Below are 13,873 nucleotides of genomic sequence, written 5' to 3'. Positions count from 1 at the left end.
TGTGAAGCCAGTGACTGGAAAGAGAAAACAAAACAAGCTAATAGGTAATGCTTATTGATTTCATGATTTGTATTTTAATAATTCCTTTAAATGAAATTGATCTTTTATTGCAATAAGCTATTTTTTTTCCAGGTACAACAATGACGTGGCTGACACAGTGTGTAAGATTGAAAAGGAAAAGGTATTTAAGATATGATTATTAAAAAAAGTAATGTAATTAGCATTATAATTTAAATCTGGAATTTATACCACACCTTTCACAACATTATTTGAATGATGATTTAATATTAACATATTAAAGTGTATGTGTGTATGCTCCTCACAGCCAAAAGTGCTGGAAAACATGAGAAATTCTGAAAGGTGACTGACTCGTAAAAAACCTTTTTTTTGTATAATGTGGGCGATTCCACACATACGCATTTACTGCACAGTAACTGAAATTATTGTGCAGTAGGGTCACATGTCTACACATGCATATGTGCATGCCTGTACCACACAGTAAATATGGCAATTTATGCCAACTGAACGTAAATTTGATACCTGCATGACGCAGGTATCAAATTTATGCCTGATTAGCTACTGCACATTAACGCACGTGTAGATGCCTTACTGCACAGTAACACTGTGTGTGTGAACTGACTCGGGATTAACTTTAGTCCCAAATCAGTCCACGCAAAGCGTTAATGCACTTTAGCACCTGCATGTGTAGATGCTGGCCTATTCCCGCTTACTGCACCTTAATTTACTGTGCAGTAAATTTAAGCTGGTGTAAATGTATGTGTAGTTACACCCTGTTTCATGTAAGATGAACCCTTTTTTGTATTAGTACAAACGAATATATAATCTTACTCAGCAGAATCCCCCACCAACTGAAACAGGAAGGAGATACAGAACCCAGAAAAACCATATGATGTGCAAAGTTATGTGCTTATCTGTTGCTTATTCTTCTACTATTGGAGGACTGACTACAATCACAGGAACATCCACAAATTTGATTTTTGCTGAGCAGTTCAATACGTAAGAAAATATACCAAATTCTCTCTACCTTTGTTAACTGGAAGTCTGTATTTTGTCCTTTTGGCAGGTCTCCCTGAGATAGTCACTATGATGTGGCAGAACTTGGCATTATACTTCTTTTATTTTGAGGTGGTTGGGTGTTGCCATACGTAAGATATACAATAAGATGCTATGGTAGCATTCTATTTGAAAACCTTCCGTTGCCTTAGGAAAGGATGCTAGTAATCACATCACAACATACAAAACTATGGACAGATTGTGTAATCTTTTCTGTGACTTAATCTTGAATAACCCTCCTGAAATGGATGAGAATTTTTGAAGAGTAGGTCACCACTTGGCATGAATGCCAGTCAAACAATCTAGCTATAGCAGACTTCTGCTCATTGCTAAATAAAATTTGAACTAGATTTTGATTGCTCTTCAATTCTGAAGCATCTGTAATAGCCCATTATCTTCTGGATAGTGTTTGGTATTTCTTTGACCGATATTGATAACCATTTTGACCATTTTCTTTATTATCTCAAATGTCTCCAGTGGGCTATCATGATTTATAAGTGCTAGAAATAATGGCTGGCTACCACCTACATCTTGTAAAAAATGGCATCACTAAAAATTAAGCATTTACAATAGGAAACATATCACAATTTAGGTTTTAAAACAGAAGAATAACAAAAATAACTACAACTTCAACTTAAATCTGTTTCTGTGCTTCATCAGCACAAAGATCTAAGGCCAGCCATATACTGCATCAAAGTTATGCCACTCCAGGGTAGGTTTATCTGTGATCTATGTCACCCAACTCATATGACAGTAATGTGTGGCCATTCTAGGCAACACCCAGCCTGCCCCCACCCCTTCACTGCCAGCCCAGATTAGGCCTACCTTCCCCCACTGTTGTCCCTTGGATTGGGCCCATTGCCCCCCCCCCCCCCCCACACACACACACACACACACCTGCCAATTGGGCCAGCACCCCCATCTCCCTGACACCCCAGATCCCCACTCACTCCCTCCCCACCACCACAGCTCCTACCTCACCTGAGGCTGCTGGCGCTGTTCTGGAGTAAAAGGCAGGGAACAAGAAACCACCAGCCCTGCTGCCACTGCCTTCCCTACCTGCTCCGCTGAAACAGCCCTCACAGCTACAAGTGAGTCTGGGGACACAGGGGTGCAGGTGAGGTATGAGGGCTGAGGGGACAAAAGGGGAACCTGGGGGTGAGGGAGGTAGGGGGTAGCCCCATGGGTGGGGGAGCAGCGGGAAACCCTGAGGGAGACGTCATCATCCCACTTTACTTAGCCTCAGTGAGGCTTCATCTGGAGTACTGCATCCAGTTTTGGGCCCCCCACTTCAGGACAGACCTTGATAAGCTTGAGAGAGTCCAATGGAGAGCCACCCGCATAATCAAAGGACAAGAGAGCAGGCCTTATGAGGAGGTGCTGAGGGACATGGGACTCTTCAGCCTGGAGCAGAGAAGGCTCAGGGGGCAGCCTATAAGTATATAAGGGGGGTGCACCAGGAGCTGGGAGAATAGTTGTTCACCAGAGCTCCCCAAGGGATAACAAGGTCTAATAGCCACAAACTTCTGGAAGGCCAATTTAGACTAGACATAAGGAAAAACTTCTTTACAGTCCGAGTGTCCAAAGTCTGGATCAGACTCCCCCCAGAGGTGGTGCAAGCGCCTACTCTGGACTCATTCAAAAGGTGTTTGGATACTTATCTTGCTGGGATCATTTGATCCCAGCAGACTTCCTGCCTATGGCAAGGGGGCTGGACTCAATGTTCTCACAAGGTCCTTTCCAGCCCCTAAAGTCTATGAAATCTATGATGGTGAGGAAGCCCCCGGGGTGGAGGGAAATGGGGGAGCCTGGAATGGGAGGGGAGGGGAGATGGGATTCTTACCTTTCAGTTCTCCAGGCCCCTGGTAACTAGGGGCAAAATGAAGTTGTGCAGATCCAGCACAGTCAGAGAAGGTTTTTCATTTTGGAGCTAACACTAACACTGCTTCCCACTTTGAGAAGCTGAAGTGTAACATGTAACAAGGCCATCCCACTGAGCAGTGGGGAAAGTAAGATCCAAATTCTGACAGTCTGCTCCTGGGGTAAAGCAACTACACTCTGTCCCTTTCTCAGGGATAATTGAGTTATGGGTTATTTGGGTTATGCCGAATAAGTAAGCCTGTCTAGGAATGACCTTGGTAAGTCTTAAGGTCTTCAGAAGATTTTCAGACATACAAAACAAAGCAAATTGCTCGTCAGTTTAAATTTTTAGACATTAAACAGTTCAAAAAGGTACTAGTTTCCTTCAGAGGTTGGTTGGACTCTGTGCCACAGAGAGCTGGGGATAGATTCTCTTTCATCTCCTCAAGGTTTGGGGAACTTTAAAGGACTGCATCAACACCAGTTTTTTTCAGCTAATATTTTAATGATCTTTTCAAGGTGTAAGACAGAATTGTTCTTCTTTTCTTCTTCTATACACACACTAATCAAATATGACACTCCTGGGTTTTGTTGTGTTCCAACTCTATTATGGATCATAAACCTTAACTTAAGCTTCCTCTACATACTGGCTAATGTTAGACTTTTCCTTTAAAGCGCCTTCCTTTTCCAGTGCTTAGTTCCCACTGACCCAAAGAGAGGCACCAAAGGTTTTTCTATTCTCTTATGGAAAGGGAATTGAAAAACTAGTATATGTTACACATATTTGTACTTCTTGTTCAGTTCAAGCACTCATTAATAGACTGATGTCATAAAGGAATCTTATCATTAAAGTTTCACCACTTTGTTCACAACAGTTAAAAAGGTATCATAGGGTGCTATATTTACTGATATAAATATGTTAAATTTGCTGAGTTTACAAGTTTTTCCTCCATTTGACGCATTGAGAGAAGGCCTAATGTCTCTCTGATGGCTTTGAAGTCCATGAAGTTTGTCTGGCTCCTGCTGGCCAAGAATCCTCATCCGGTGTTTGTTCTAGAGCATAGTTTTAAGACAAGCTCTCAATTGAAGAGGATAACCATGGAAAAGCTGATGAAGTTTGGGATGATGTACTGACACTAGATTTCCTTAGTAATATTGCTTTCTCATCTCTTGGACTGCTTTCTCTGAGGCTAGAGCAGAAGGTGTTGATGCCTCAAAGGTTGATGACACTATATCTGGCACAGGGATGACCTGCAGAGTAAATGTAATTGAGCCAATTGAAAATCCTCCTGATTACTTCAGATTTTGAATTTGACTTTAATATAACATGACATGAACATGAAGAAGTCAAGTCTTATCACATATTAACAGTATCAACCCTTAGGAACATTCCAAAGATAACTCAAAGATTGCTGTGTAATAACTGTAACTAAATCTGACCTACAAAAAGAGTTTTGTTATTATCATTACTGAGTATTTCTAGGAAGGCAGACTTTTTGTTATCAGTATCATGGGTATAATTTGCTGTAATATAGGAGCTTGTTACTGCCATTTAGACTTCTGCATCTATCACAAACTGGAGATGAGAAAGCCATTATAGTAGGTCATCCAGCTTACCTCTGTTGGATCATATCAGTAGGACAGTCCAATCAGTGCCATCCTCAGGGTCAAGATAGCTTAAACAAAGATAGCTTAAACATTTAATTGATAAATGGTCAGTCTTTCTGTACAATACTTGCTAAGGATCTAATGATTATGTAAATTTAATCTTCAGGTTACTGTAAATACATAATCAGGGCATATCTACATGAGACTACATTTCCATAGCATTGGCAGGCACGAACCATGACACCAATGCTACCGTGCAGTACCAATGAGCTACAGTGCAGTAGGGTCAGAAATGACCTGCACGCCACTGGGACTATGGAGTAGCGGCAGTTACTTTGAAGTCAGGTACACGTGTAGATGTGCCCTCATAGTCTCAGATCTATGTAAAGTTACATTCTGAGACCTGACCCCAGTAGTATGGTGATTTAAGAACATTTTGCTCCTGACAAAATCAAGTAATTGAGATGAGCATAAATCAGGAGCAAGAATGATAAGTATAAAAACAGCTGAGTCATGAAGTTGCTGTTCGATGAAGTCATATAATAAATACTGTGATACCCAGAAGGCATATACTTGGGCATATGCTATTAATTTATAGATCATTATTTAATAACCCCCCCAGCTATATAGTTGAATATAGCATGTACAGTAACATGGTGTCTCTTATTTAATTTTAAATATTAATTGGTGACGACTGGATTCCAACATTACCATCTCGTCACTGGTTACAGTTTAAGTTTGGAATTTTCATCTTAAGAAGCAAGTAGATATTTTGGTTCAGATTCACCTAACATTTTTATTACATTAACCTTTTATCGTTACAATTATAATATAATCTGTATATAGTTCCCTAGCCTTGTATAGAGCTTTAGAAAGCATAAATAGGAGAAATTGACTGCATCAATGACCTATCTGAACATCACAAATAGTCTTCCTGTCAAAGAGGTGGAATGCAGGTATAACTGTAGGAATTCTTATAGCATCTGCTAGCAGTAATTTCTTTTCCCTGTGACCATGACAAGAGAGGCTATTGCTAGAAAGCTAGAGTCATCTTTGTCCCGGGGAGACGGGGCGGAGCTTACCTACGGCAGCAGCGGAGCCCGAGCGGGACATCCACCGCTTGTTTACATTGGAAGCCGGTGCCCGTGACGGCGGCCGGGAGCCGGCAATAAAAATGGCCAGCCAGAAAGAACAGGGCAGGGGCCCGGAGCGGGGACTCGCTGCCGCGGAGGCGAAGGCTCCAGGAGGGGAGCTGGCAGACAACTCCGCACCAGGCGGGAGTGCAGACCCCGGCGGGGAGTGGCCGCCCGCCCAGGCGGAGGGAAGGACAGCGGTGGCAGCTGGACCCAGTACCCCGAGCGGGGAGCGGTGGATCGGCCCGGAGGATGAGGATTCCAGCGACGGGGAGTTCTGGGACTGTGACCCTCCAGCTCATGGGACCCACAGGTCTGGGGTCAGGGTGTGGGCCCGGGAGGGCACCGACGAGGCACAGTAAGAGCCTAGACTGGTGCCGGACACTAGCGGCCAGGAACCCGGTGAGAAGTATCCCTGGGAAGGTCCAGGTCGAAGGCTTGGTGTTAGCTGGCTAGGTTTCTCACCTTGGACGAGGAATCCGGTGAGGAGCATCACCGGGAAGGTCCGGGCGAGAGCTGGGGCCTCGAGTACAAGGCGACCCGAGGGGGCGTGAGGCCGGGGTGAAAGGGGGTGTCGGAGCCCCGCAACGTGACCGCCAGGGACCCCGGGCTACAGAGAACCAGGAGCCGTCCTACTGAACCTAACAGCAAGTCGTGGCGGGCGAGAACCAGGGTGGGAACCTGATGATCCAACATCTGCTCCGGACCAACGGCGTCCCAGGGTGAATAGCGGCACCCTTCCACCGTGAGCCGCTATTCCGAAGGGGGTTCACCCTCCCCCCTTCTCCAGCCCGACGGTCACAATCTTATTTATAGAATTACAGGCTCCAAAATTAGAGTTTGAGAGTGACCAAAGACAAAATTACTGATGCCATTTTTAAGGTAAAAGCACTAAGGAAGCACAGTACTTGCTCATTTGCCCCTTTCCACCTCTGCTATTTTTTCCCTGGCAAATCACAGAATAATTCTGTTTTCCTTAAATATGTGCCTCTTGACCTGTGACCTTTTTACCTGAAAACCTATGTGTTTGGTTAAAATTAAATGTTGTTCCAGCCAAATGAGCAAATGGACTCTTGACTTCTGAAAAATTACCAGTTTTTATTATCAAACTAATCCTTGAATTCCCCATGAGCCATTTTGTCCAGTCCAGGCTTCCCACTTGCATCTACTTTAGATGTCTCTCAGGAGCCTCTTGTCTTTTGTCAGCACTGTTTTTTCAGAGAAAGGACTTTCCTGAGCCTCCATTGCCTCATATCCTCTGAGTCTTAATGGCCCTTCCTCCTCTGTTACTGTCTCACTGAGCCCCGAAGAAATAGGCCTTTCTCATTTCCTGTGTCTCACTTTAGATACTTAATTTTTTAGATTAAATGAGCAGTAGGGTCTTTGGTTGCTAGTCATATACTGTAGTGATCATGACATGGCATGAGGGTTATATACTGTGGTATGTGCTGTCCAGTACCCACAATGGCTGTGATGCTTGGAGCAGAGTAGGACAGTGAAGGGCCTTGGCCGCCTCATTATGCACAGTCCCCTACTAAAGACTCCTGCTACATTAAAGCCAGCAGCTCCATTGGTGCACCCTGCTCTAGCAGAGCTGGAAGGCACCTCAAACATGGTTTGATTCCTTTTGCAATTCTGAATGTAAGTCTATGTTTTTTTCCTTTAGGCGCTATCCAGGTTGTCAGTGCATCAATTTTGGATCTTGGTTTATACTGTGCATCCCCATCACCATTATTATTCTGTTGTTCTCCTGGTTCTGGCTCCAGTGGCTTTTCCTTGGTTTCAAGTGAGTAAATATTAAAAGCATCTAACATAACTCCACTTTGATAATATGTAAGATACTTTGTTCAGACCAAAAGAACATCTTATCTATAATGAAAATATAGCCTGTGGAATGGTGATAAATGATTGTCTTTGCATCATCACATGGCACAAGTGAAGTCTCTGGAAGTGATAGGAATTCACACTCCTAGTCAATATGATGAATGACTATCCATCCTGGCACTGTTTGAAAACATATTCAGATCCCCATTTCAAAACTATGTTGCCTACTTCTATAAAATTTGCACATCATTAATAAGCAAGGAGGGCCTGATAGAGAAAAATTCACATGGTACATAATTTGTGGTCCATATCTTGATGATGTTAATGAAGGGATTGCCATTTATCTTTATTGGGACCAAGATTTGATCCAATCTTTGAACCACATGGGCACATCCAGATGAGTGCAGCCATGTGGTATGTGGCACCGCAAACACATCTGCAGAGCCACATACTGTGTAGTCAGCTGTTCTCTGTGCTGCAAGGGCATGCTGCCCATGTGTGTGCCGCTCCAGTTTTTTTTTCCATGTTTTTTTTTTTATCCCTGGATATCAAGGGGTCAAAAAAAATAACATGGAAAAAAAACAGATCAGAGCACACATGGGCGGCACGTGCAGCTGAAAAGCCAGGCTCCACATGTCAGGATCACTGCATCTGAAGCCCCAGGAGGCCCTCAGGAACCCAGGTAAGGCTGCTGGGGCCAGCACAGTCCTGGCCTCAGCCTCCCCTACTGCCTCCAGGGTAAGTTGCCCTGTGACAAAGCACACGTGAGTCGGGCTTTCCCCAGGGACAAGTAGCTATGTTACAAAGTGTGCTGCTGCTAGTTGTTCCCAAGGAACCAAACATCCACACTTGTCTGGATACAGCCCATAGATCTAAAAGTTGATGATTGGACTGTACAGCAAACATATAGGCTAAGTGCAAACAGTCAAAAAGCACAAAGCTGAATCAATTCAATCTTCACAAGTTAGTCTATGCTTCATAGACTGAACCAATAAGCAAGTGAACAGACATTCACTTTTGATTCTGGAAATGCAGCCACATGCCTGCAGTGGAGTTGGGCACTAAACTACACCTCCCTGCATGGCTAGAGCAGACAGCTTGGGCCAAGTCTAGTACACCCAATTTGTGGGAGCAGAGGGGAAAGGGGAGGGAGAGGGGTTTGCGGGAGAGGTGCAAAGGATCCTGAGATGCTGGGGGACTGAGTTAATTTTAATGTAGAGGGAATCTGGGCTAGATGTTCAATAAACTGATTTAACCCAACTCTGTTAAGTCTTACACTGCATCCATCCAGGTTTACCTTAAACCAGTTTCAGCCATTTTGAACGTGGTTTTGTGCCCTGAACTTCTGTTGTGTCACAAATTTGAATCCATTTTTGATAACTTATACTGATTTATGTGTAATTTATGTCCCTAGCCATAGTGTGCTTTGTTCCCAGAAAAGTGTGCATGTGCAAGGGGAAGGTTGTTTCATATGGATTTGTACTGTTCAGAGTTGTGCTGCAAGTTTTTGTATAGAATAACAATGTTTTGGGGCTCCACTGCCTTGAATCTTGTGAATGAATATATAACTATGTTAAACAGGTATTAAATGCTATCCACAGAGCCCTTACTTTCTAGGGGTGTAAATAGCATGTAAGACGCAGGTTGTAGAAAACCAATTGGAAGTGTTTCCCCTTCTAATAATGGCATAATTAAAAAAAAATTCCTAGGCTGTATTGATGGTGTTCTTTGTAACACAGTAGAAGAGTAGATTGAGAGATCCAAGAGAAGGTGAACTGAGAGCTGAAATCGATGATCTAATTCATAGTGAGATACTCTAACATATTCCCCAATTACTGCACTGGCTAATAAATGCAGTAAAAACTCTTCCAGGTCAGAAGAAAATGATGCTGCATCAGAAAGAGTCAGACTCAACAAAGCCACTGACAATTTCCTTTAACTAGATCTGATTTTTGGTTTTTTGCAAAGAAATCCCCCTTCATGGGTAAATAAGCCATTTTGGGGCATGGGGGTTAAAGATCTTTGTCCTTTCTGACAGATAAACCAGTCTGAATAAAATTGTAAAGACATAATCATATATTGTCTAGCACTCCTGGTCTAAATGACAAATTTCAGCATTTGGAAATAGAATACCTACTAGGTCTTCAGTCTTGTGAGTCATTTATTGTTAATATTTGTGTGTGCATGTGTGTAAGGTCCCAACTTGCAGCAAGTGTGGTAGACATATAATAAAATAATACCCCTTCCTTAAAGAGATTACAGTTTACATTTAAAGTGAACAAGAAGTAGAAGGAAAATTAGGGATGCACTTGCCTGCAGCCACATCTCAGGTCATTTGTTATCAATCACAGTTTCTTGATTTCCCAATCCAGGGTTTTATCTATTAAGCCATGCTGCATGTCCTAAGAATCTAAACATGCAGGTTACCTGCTCTGTCTTAATCATAAACCTCAATACTGGGCCCTATTTTACTGCTTCCTCCATCAGTCCCCTATTAAGTTGTGTACTCTTCAGCTAATCACAGTATTCCGAGATCCTTGGTATGCACAACTAAATGGGAGACAGCAGCTTGGCTTGTAGACCTGAGTTCTTAATCTAATACATTTATCCAATACCTAAAAAGCTTGGGAATTTGGGCTGTAATATGAGAACACATTTCTTATTCTTGATTTACTTCCCAGTTTCAAAGAAATGTTCCGATGCGGCAAGACAAAATCAGCCAGAGAACAAGTCGCAGCCCAGGTGATTGAAGAGGAATATAAAAAGCTTGGACCAGTAAGGTAAGGAAAACTGCAAACTGCAGGCAAAAAACAAAGGCACTAGAAAGCAAGCATAGTTTTAATGCAAGGAAAACAGACAATGATAAACTGTGCTTTTGTTGCAGCTACCCGGAGATTATTACTCTTGTCCTATTCATTCTAATGGCCCTATTGTGGTTTACTAGAGATCCTGGATTCATCCCTGGATGGTCTTCGCTTTTTCCACAGTGAGTAACACAATTTAAATGCTACCAATAACTACACTATTTGGTCCTAAATGAACCTATATATGATGATGATAAAAGAATACTTATTAAAATGTATTTTTACAGCTATGTAATTATTGCCCTGATTTTAATAATCTATTATTGTTTAGATGTACTGTAAAACCAAATGCAGTTTTTATATAAATTCATAAGTTTATTTGACAAGGGTGTCATTCTGGTTTAGCAATCAGGGTGACAAAGTGGAGATAGTGGGATCTATTTATGCTTATATCCTATTTATGCGTATAAGTCTCATATTAGTAGATCATATGCATTTATGTACTAACATTAAGCAATTATATATTTCTAGGTAGGTAGGCAGAAGGAAGGAAGAAAGAATAGTCTGCATAGTCTGAAAATAATAAAATATCTAGAAATGTATTTAGTTTTAGTATGGGCAGATAAACTAGTTACCCACATACCCCATAGTACATAAAAGCTAAACTATGGGTAGGCAAGGTTCTTTGGGTAGATGTGATATTTTTTATTACACCAACTAAATAGTTAGGAAAACATTCTTTGCAAGCTTTAAGGCACAAACATCCTCTGTCAGGCATACAGAGACTCTGCTGGTGTTATGTGTTGGCCAACACACAAAAGAAGCTAATTTACAACCTGCAGGTCTATGAAAATACAAACTATGGGTATGTGCAGATTGACCTAACTAGAATTAGGGTGATCTAAGTGATAAACTACATACATTCGGGTAGTTTAGATAGGGCAAAAAATGGCCAGCCTGATCTGACTTAGTTCATCTAACCAAATCTGTGTAGAAGTTTGGAGTGCATCCCTGGAACTGAGAAAGCCCAGCCACTTGTCCCAACCTCAAGACTACACTTTTGCTACCCTCCCCCCACCCTCCCACCATCCTGGTAGAGCTATTTTTAGCCCTAAGATCCCCACACACCCCAATGTACAACCCCCACCCCTGCAGACCCACCAGCCCGCCCAGTCCCACCTGTCCCACCCTCCACCCTGCCTTACTTAAATCATGTTCCCGTTGTGGCTCCTGACACTGGCAAACATGTGCACAAATGGGACCTGATCTACAATCATGTGGCTTAAAGCAAGCTGTATGATCATAGATCAGGTCCTGGGAACATCTGCAAATGCCTTATGTTAGCTTAATCATTTATGAATGAGAAGCATGATACCAAGTTACTACAATTTAGCTTTTATCTATCATGGGGTAAGAACATGCACATGGGCAGTTAATGTGTAACAGTGATAAATCCCTGTGATCTTTTACCTGGTCACATGCTTGTCATGGGTCCTCACCCTTTGTGTGCTATAAGTCGATAAATTCTCTGAATGTTCATTTAGATTTTATTTCACCAAACATGCATCAGAAATCCTTTCTTGACCTCACCTGTTTGTTTGCCCAGCTGTCATATCATTTCCCTCTTATATCATTTCCCTAATTTCTTCACTCTGAAATGTCTTAACTATCTTATCACTAACTTGGTTCCATTCTTGCCCTTCCTGATCTGTCTGCTGCTTTTAACATGTTGATCACACTCTGTAACTGAAAACTCTTTCCTTCTCCAGCTTCTTTTTCTCTTCCTACCCCTGGTTACTACGTTGTGTCTTCCTCTGGTTCTCTCCTACCTCCCTGGCTATTCCTTGAGCACTTCTAGCTTTTCTTCCTTCCTTGTTGTCTGTTGTTTCCCTCCAAGGGTACCTACCTCTTTCCCCCACCTCGTCTTTTTACATCCTCTCCTTGACAACCTTATCAACTCTGATTTCTTTCATTACAATATACAAACTAATGACAGCCCTATCTATGTTTTCATATCAGGTGAACATGCATGAACAAGCACATCATACGCTTCACTATATATGCATTTAGTTCCACAATTAATGATACAGACACAGACCTGTAGCAGGGTGGTAGCAGAAGGGTGGAGAGTGTGTGAGAAAGGACTGTAACTCTGAAAATGTAAAGTGCAGAGCAGAGGTATTTTGGAGTGCAAAAACAGTTAATAGATGCTGCCTATCATTAGGAATTTGCATTGTCTTTACCTTTTGAATATATTTTCCAAGCAATAGAAAAATGCAGAGAACCTTCTTTCCACACAGAAGAGCTTATGATCTTTCTCTTCATTTAGCAAATTTTTCTAAAATAAGTTGATTTAATCAAGCAATCAGCCAATCAAGCAATCAGACTGGCTGAACATGCCTTCCTGCTTTATAATAGCATTTAATGTTCACATAGCATCACTTAATGACCTAGCTCACATACTAAAAAAAGCAATTGTAAATAGGTCTTTAAAAGCTGAGGCTTACTGTCAAATTATTTCCATTTAAAGACCAATATTTTCCTGTTTAAACTTCTCTGCTTATTGTCTGAAAAAAGTATTTTTCTCACAAATAGAGAAGAATGGAGTGTTCTTATAATAACTATACTCACAGAAACGTCATAGACTTTGTAGATGTTAGGGTTGAAAGGGATCTCACAAGAACATTGGGTCCAGCCCCCTGCCCAAGGGGCAGGAAGTCAGCTGGGGTCAGATCACCCCAGCAAAATAAGCATCCAAACGTTTCTTAAAGGGATCCAGAGTAGGTGCTTGCACCACTTTTGGGGGGAGTCTATTCCAGACTCTGAAGACTCAAACGATAAAGAAGTTTTTCCTTATGTCTAGTCTAAAACCATCTTGCAGCAGTTTGTGACAATTAGACTTTGATTTCCCTTGGGATGCCCTGGTGAACAGATGTTCTCCCAGTTCATGATGCATACCCCTTATATACTTATAGGCTGCCACCAAGTCACCCCTGAGTATTCGCTACTCCAGGCTGAAGAGTCCCATGCCTCTCAGCCTCTTCTCACAAGGCCTCTTCTCTTGACCTCTAGTCAGGCATGTGGCTCTCCTCTGAACTCTTTCTAGCTTCTCCACATACTTTCCAAAGTGTGGAGCCCATAATTTGATGTAGTACTCCACCTGCAGCCTCACCCAGGCCAACTAAAGTGGGAAGATGACTTTTTGACTCTTGCTTGAGCTGCATCAGTAGATGCATGCCAGAGTTTTATTTGCTTTGCTGGCTGCAGCATGGCATTGGCTCATGTTCATCTTGTGGTCATTCATGACCCCCAAGTCTCTTTTGGTCATGAGTGTAGTACTGCTGAGCCTATAAGCATGATGTGGGTTTTTTCTCCCTAGGTGGAGCACCTTGCATTTCTCTGTGTTGGATGTCATCAGGTTTTAATCTGCTCACCTTGTGAGCCTGTCCAGCTTGGCCTGAATTGCCAGCCTATCCTCTGACCGCACTTCCCTATAATTTGGTGTCACCTGTGAACTTAGCCGTCACAGGGATAGTGCTTCATGTATGCCCTCTAATGTTTTTATTTGGA

The 13,873-nt window shown here is 42.3% G+C and overlaps 1 protein-coding gene across 2 annotated transcripts in view; it reads left to right on the top strand.

Moving 5' to 3' along the window:
- SLC13A1 (solute carrier family 13 member 1) overlaps positions 1 to 13,873 on the top strand; it is a 94,477-nt gene that overhangs the window by 71,319 nt on the left and 9,285 nt on the right. For both annotated transcript variants that reach the window (XM_019543446.1, XM_019543447.1), the window contains exons 9-11: positions 7,342 to 7,461; positions 10,181 to 10,279; positions 10,384 to 10,485. In XM_019543446.1, the coding sequence (XP_019398991.1) occupies positions 7,342 to 7,461; positions 10,181 to 10,279; positions 10,384 to 10,485 (321 nt within the window). The remainder of the gene's footprint in view (positions 1 to 7,341; positions 7,462 to 10,180; positions 10,280 to 10,383; positions 10,486 to 13,873) is intronic.

Source organism: Crocodylus porosus, unplaced genomic scaffold (genome assembly GCF_001723895.1).
Source record: "Crocodylus porosus isolate Cpor-Errol unplaced genomic scaffold, CroPor_comp1, whole genome shotgun sequence".
In the NCBI taxonomy this organism is placed as follows: domain Eukaryota; kingdom Metazoa; phylum Chordata; order Crocodylia; family Crocodylidae; genus Crocodylus; species Crocodylus porosus.
This window is presented reverse-complemented; position numbering and strand designations above follow the sequence as displayed.